This window comes from Acinonyx jubatus, chromosome B2 (assembly GCF_027475565.1).
Source record: "Acinonyx jubatus isolate Ajub_Pintada_27869175 chromosome B2, VMU_Ajub_asm_v1.0, whole genome shotgun sequence".
Classification (NCBI taxonomy): Eukaryota; Metazoa; Chordata; class Mammalia; order Carnivora; family Felidae; genus Acinonyx; species Acinonyx jubatus.
The window spans coordinates 129,201,452-129,207,527 of NC_069385.1; the positions used below are offsets into that span (position 1 = coordinate 129,201,452).

The 6,076-nt window shown below is 47.7% G+C and overlaps 1 protein-coding gene across 1 annotated transcript in view; it reads left to right on the top strand.

Moving 5' to 3' along the window:
- Positions 1-5,714, top strand: part of BMP6 (bone morphogenetic protein 6) — a 157,200-nt gene extending 151,486 nt beyond the window's left edge. The window contains exons 5-7 of the mRNA XM_027040270.2: positions 3,796-3,872; positions 4,825-4,935; positions 5,255-5,714. Coding sequence (XP_026896071.1) covers positions 3,796-3,872; positions 4,825-4,935; positions 5,255-5,404 — 338 coding nt within the window. The 3' untranslated portion in view covers positions 5,405-5,714. The remainder of the gene's footprint in view (positions 1-3,795; positions 3,873-4,824; positions 4,936-5,254) is intronic.
- Positions 5,715-6,076: the final 362 nt, after the last annotated feature.

The following is a 6,076-nucleotide window of genomic DNA, read 5'->3' on the forward strand; positions in this document are numbered from 1 at the left end:
ATATTATAGTGTCCATGTTCATCAACCTGGGAAGGAAAAGTATCCCAGAAATCTCTGCCTTCCACATGGCGAACGGTTCCAAGCTTGACTTTGGAGAGATCATGGTCCCCAGCACAGAGAAGGCATTTGGGGGGAAGTTTACTTTGTGGGGACACAGGCCAACTGATGTTGGGTGGGGAAAACTCCAGATTGAGACTATAAGTAGGAAGATCATATAACTTAGCATCTAACCCAAGAAACCTTCAGGAGCACAAAGAACCAGAGCCTTGGAGTCTTCAAAAGGTTGACCCCTGCTCAAAACTGGCAGGAAAGGAAGGAATGTGCACCCAGGAGGCCCAGGCCTGGGAGCCACACACCCCCCCCCGCTTCTCCCCAAGTGCGTGGGCAGAGCTTAGGCACATGGCCACACCTAACCGCAGTGGGAAATGTCCAATAGCTGTGTGCCCAGGGGGTAGATGGAGGATATGGGTTTTTACTAAACAGACAGCAGCCCTCACCAGGCTGTTCTACGATAGGCCAGCCAGGCTGCTTCCTCGGGGACTTTGCATTTGTCATTCTCACCGTGCAGGTTATTCTTCCCCCAAATAGCTTCCTGCCTTACTCCCAATATGCCTGCAGGTCTCTGCTTAGAAGACATGTGAATGGAAAGACAGTCTCAGCAACCCATATGAGATAGTGACCGTCACTTCCCTTGCACCCTGCACTCCCTATCCCTTAACAGTGGAATAATAATTTAGCTAGTCAAGGCCCTTCTTGGCTATGTGGAAGAGAAACAGATTCTAATCAAAGTGCAAACTAATGTAAGAGTATCAGGAACTCCTCCAACCTTCAACCAAACACAGGGAATCCAGTGAGGAAGCTGAGACCTAGTCACAAGGAGAGTGTGGTTTGGAATGCCATTACCCTGAACACATGGCTGCCAACCTGCCCATTCTTGGCTTTCCCTTGGAGTCCCTTTCTCACGGGTCGGGGCATCTGCCTGGCATTAATGAAGTCATGAGCCTGTACTCAGTTGCCAGGGAAGAAAGTCAGGAGCTATCTTGTGGGGGTTCGGGCCTTGATTCTCACCTGTCTATGAATTCCCATCTCATTCCAAATGAGAGGTGAACCTGGGAGCTGGGTGGCCCAAACGAGAAGTATCCACCATAGCTAGGTATGGAATTCGGGGTTGACAGCATCATTCTTATGGTATTAAACCTTTTATGTTGTATATTTTTGTTGCTAGGAAGTTTGCTGTCCATGGGGCACCTGGGTGGCTCAGTTGGTTAAGCATCCAACTCTTGATTTCAGCTCAGGTCATGATTTCATGGTTGTAAGATCAAGGCCCACATCAGGCTCTACGCTGAGTGTGGAGCCTGCATGGGATTCTTTCTCTCTCTCCCTCTCTCTCTGCCCCTCCCCTGCTTATGCCTGCTCTCTCGTGCACTCTCTCTCTCTCTCAAAAAAACATTTTAAAAAAAGTTTGCTGTCCATCTACCTTATGTTCCTTTGTGGATTATTTTCTTTTTATCTTTGGGTTGCTTTTAAGCATTCCTCTGCATCTAATATACTACAGTTTCACCACATGTGGCCAGACAGGAATTTATTTACTATGCTTAGGATTCATTGTGCCTTTCCAATATAAAGATGTTTGGTTTTCTTCACTTCTAGAAAATCCTCCCCCCACCCCGACACTTTATATATTCAAATATTATTCCCCCATTATTCTCTTCAGAAATTCCTACTAGAAATACACTGGAATTTACATTCTGTCTTCCATTATCTCTTTATAGGAAGAGAGTCCTATTTTTGAGCCATTTCACTCTGGGCTATATTTTGGGAAATTTCTTCAAATTTATTGCTCAGTTCTTTAATCCTGTCTTCAGTTGTGTCTAATCTGACGTTTAAACCATCCATTTCATTTTTATCTTCAATGGTTCTGGTTTTATAAAGTTCTATTTTGTTCTTTCACATCCACCTATCATTTTTTCATGTTCTTTCTCCATAACGTTTTTGCTGTAGCATTTCTATTTCTTACTTTATTTCTTCCATTATTTTAGGTATTCTTTTTTGTAATCTCACTCAGAGACTACTCTTATTGTGGTCTCTGTGTATTCTCTTATATTCTAACTTTAGGGATAATTTATTCCTTTGTGTGCTTGATTTTTTTCTTGAGGGATTGTTTTCAGCAGGAGGTTTGGTCTTGCCTGGTAATGGTGGTTTGTGTGTGTGTGTGTTTAAGCAAGAATCCTCAGTGCCCTTCCCTGTGAAGACTTCCCTTCAGCATGGCCTTGTGTTCAGTTCTCCCAGGTACTTGAAATTACAGCAAGAGTTGTTCTGCAAAGTGAAAAAGGCAGGTAGGGAGCATGAAAAAATTTAGAATTTAGCAGATCACCTCAAAAAGGTAGCCTCTCTCTCCTCCCAGTGTAGGTGACTGAGTGGAGTCAGTACCATTTGTCTCTTCCCCTTACAAACTCGTGTGACCTGTCTCACTTTGGGCCAAGCTGTCCAGAAGCACAAGTTAACAGGGAACCCAGTTCAAATATGCTTTAAACAATTAGGCAATTTACTGGCTCATGTGATTAAAACAGGCATGTGAGTGACCTCAGGCTCTTGCATCCATCAAAATCCATTTTAGATTAGGAACTTTTCTCCGGAGTCCTGCCTTTCATCTCTCTGGAACACTGCTACCAGATTGATCCTGTAGAATCATAGCTCTGAACATGGCGCTCCCTGGCTCAGAACCCTTCACAGGCTTACTTAATGCCTCTGGTAGAAAGTCCCAATCTTTCTGGTTGGTGTTCTAGGCCGTTCATGTCCCATTTTATTCCTCCTGATAACTGACCCTTCTCCGAACTCCCAGTGGGATTTGCCATCCGCACTTGCCTGGAGCGTCTATGCTGTTCTGTATTGGAGTTACTTGTGTACATGTCTCATACTGCCCCTTAGATTCTCTAAGTTCCTGGAGGATGCAAGCCTTGTGTAACCTCTCTTCCTGTTTCCCGCGGTCAGTCTAGCAGAGGGCATGTCACATTAGAGCTGTTCCAGTCAACCGAAACAAATCCAGGCCCTCCCCTTCTTCTAGGTTAGGCCAGGCCCGTGGCTCCCGCATTGCACAGGGCAGGTAGGATACTTCAGCAGATTCTCACAGGGCTTCCTGTCTTAGGAGTCAGCGCTTTGGTGCAAAGGGCTCAGCGCTGGAAGTGAGGCAAGGGACCAGTGCCAGAGTGATTCCTGCTGCAGCGTCTCTCTCTCTCTCTCTCTCTCTCTCTCTCTGTCACTCTCTCACTCTGACGACACTCTCTTGGTTAGGCCCTGCTCCATTACCCTTCCTTCCGGATGCTTTCCTGACCCAGCTGTCCTCACAGCCCCTGGACAGTTTTAGGACTGTGTCTGTTTGAATGATAGCAAACCCTGCCTGGGTGTGGCTTTTACTGTGAATACAGTGCCTTCCAGGTCAGGAGCCCAAGGGGGGTCTGGGGGCATCTGTAAACTCTGTCCGTAGGCCTTGCACATAACGGGCTCACAACGATCATCTGTCGCTTGAAAGAATCCATTCAAGTCAATAATTACACATTGTGTGCCAGTGTGCCCGGCACCTGCCCTGGCGTGAACAAGATGGCATGAACGAGACAGCCAAGTGACCGGGCACGTGACGGAGCTGTTTGGTGACCGCCTTTGTGTCTAGCAGGGGCCAGGTTCACGTCTGTCATGAGCCCCGTACTGGGCCTGGGCTGCAGCAACCCCTCCCGGTGTATGTTTTCAAATGAAAGAATGAGTGGGTTAACGGGTGCATCTTCTGATCTCCTCCGACAGATTATAACAGCAGTGAGTTGAAAACAGCCTGCCGGAAACATGAGCTTTACGTGAGCTTCCAAGACCTGGGATGGCAGGTGAGTTTTCTGGACAGCAAGGCGGACAAAGGTCCCTTCACAGCAGCCCTTTCCTATCTTAATGGAGCAGCTACCATCAAAGACTTTGAGCTTTAGGGCTGAGGCGACTCCTTGTGTGAAGGTACTGGGAGCCTTTCCAAATGTCTGGGCTTCTGGAATAAGGCAGAGGAAGGGCCGGGCCTGCTTGTGCACCAAGAGCCCCCCCTTCCCAGGGAGCCTGGTTGCTAAGTTCTGTGTCCCTCAGGATCCATACTACCGTCCCCAGTGTTCTCCCATTCTTTGCAAAGTCCACAAGGCGTGTGCTTATTTGGGCATTTAAACAAATTGTGTGTATGTGTGTGTGTGTGTGAGATTTTATTTTCAAGCTCTACACCTAATGTGGGACTCGAACTTACAACTCCAAGATCAAGAGTCGCACACTCTCCTGACTGAGCCAGCCAGGCGCCCCACCAATTTTGTGTTTTGAGAAAGCATTGGAGAAACTGCCCTGACAGTTCTCCAATGGCTACAAACTGACTCACCTGAACTATCTAGAGGCACACAAAGGCTGAGCCCCACAGCTGAGAGCCACCACTAGTTTATGAGCAAATCCTTGGTGACAAGGGATAGGAGATACCATTTACTGTACGCAGGTGGCATTATGAGGAAGGGCATACTCGAGGCCCCTGGCGGGGTGGGGGCAGGTGCAGACAGCCAACCACCTGTGTGCTTCCCGGTCTGGCAGGTGGGCAGCAGCTAAGGCCCTGCAGGCTGTGGAAGGAGCGAGGGCTCTGGAGCCAGACAGACCGGGTTCACATCCTGGCTTTGCCACTTGAACATGAACTTGGCCTCCCTGTGTTGGTCTGCATAGCTGTGCTACGTGAGGAATACCTTCTCACAGGATTACTAAGAACACAGATGATAGAAGGAATGTATGCTCATCACATGTCATGTCCCTTTGCTTTTGACTAAGGACTGGATCATCGCACCCAAGGGCTATGCTGCCAATTACTGTGATGGAGAATGCTCCTTCCCACTCAACGCACACATGAACGCCACAAACCACGCGATCGTGCAGACGCTGGTGAGCTCCTGGGGACCCTTTTCACTTTAAATTTTTTTATGGTTTTTTTTTTTTTTTTTTTAGAGAGACAGAGCACAAGTGGGGGGAGGGACAGAGAGGGACACAGAGAATCCGAAGCAGGCTCCAGGCTCTGAGCTGTCAGCACAGAGTCCAACGCAGGGCTTACACCCACAAACTGTGAGATCATGACCTGAGCCGAAGTCGGACACTTAACCCACTGAGCCACCCAGGCGCCCTCCCCACCTCGCTTTATAGGTAGGAGTCAGCCAGGGTCTGGTATGGCTTCTAACGGTGCCTCTCCCCTTCTGTTTTGGAACAGGTTCACCTTATGAATCCTGAGTATGTCCCCAAACCGTGCTGTGCACCGACCAAACTGAATGCCATCTCGGTTCTTTACTTTGATGACAACTCCAACGTCATCTTGAAAAAATACAGGAATATGGTCGTCAGAGCTTGTGGATGCCACTAACTCAAAACCAGTTGCTGGGGACAGATGCTGCCTTGGGTTCCCAGATGACGTCTGCCTTAAAAACAAACATTCAGAAGCACAGCGAAGGGGGGAGGCGAGGCTTCGAAGCCGTTCAGTGCTGGTTGGTGCCTTACCGCCCACGGAAGATTGTAAAGGGCCTCGTTAATAATTCGCTCACACAGTAAATAACGTGAGTAGTTGTTGGTCTATAGGAAATGGAGTTTGGATGTCTGCAGTATGAAGTCTGGTTAACTAAAGAAACATAACTTTGAAGTATCCCCCCCCCCCAAACCCAACAAAAGAAAAAGAGCCCACTGAAATTAGTTTTAGCTTTAGATCAAGCTATTTGTGGCATTAGTGTTTAACAGTAAATAGGGAAAATAATCTTAAAAGGAGTATTCTCGGCTAAAGTATCCACCTGTTCTGTAGTGTTTGTCGAAGGGAGACCTACAGATAATGGAAACTGGGGGGAAATGCCTCTGTTCACAGATTTCATTCCCAGAAAAGTTGGTTTCATGTAGGATCAACAGCCTGGGTCGTCTCCAGGGCTGCGTGGAAGTGCCTTTTGTCTCCGTCACTGCCGTTAGCGATTGTGCTGGAGTTCTGTTGGTGTGAAAATATACTTATTTCGGTCCAACAAACCATGTCATTTCCACACCTCGGTCCCCTACC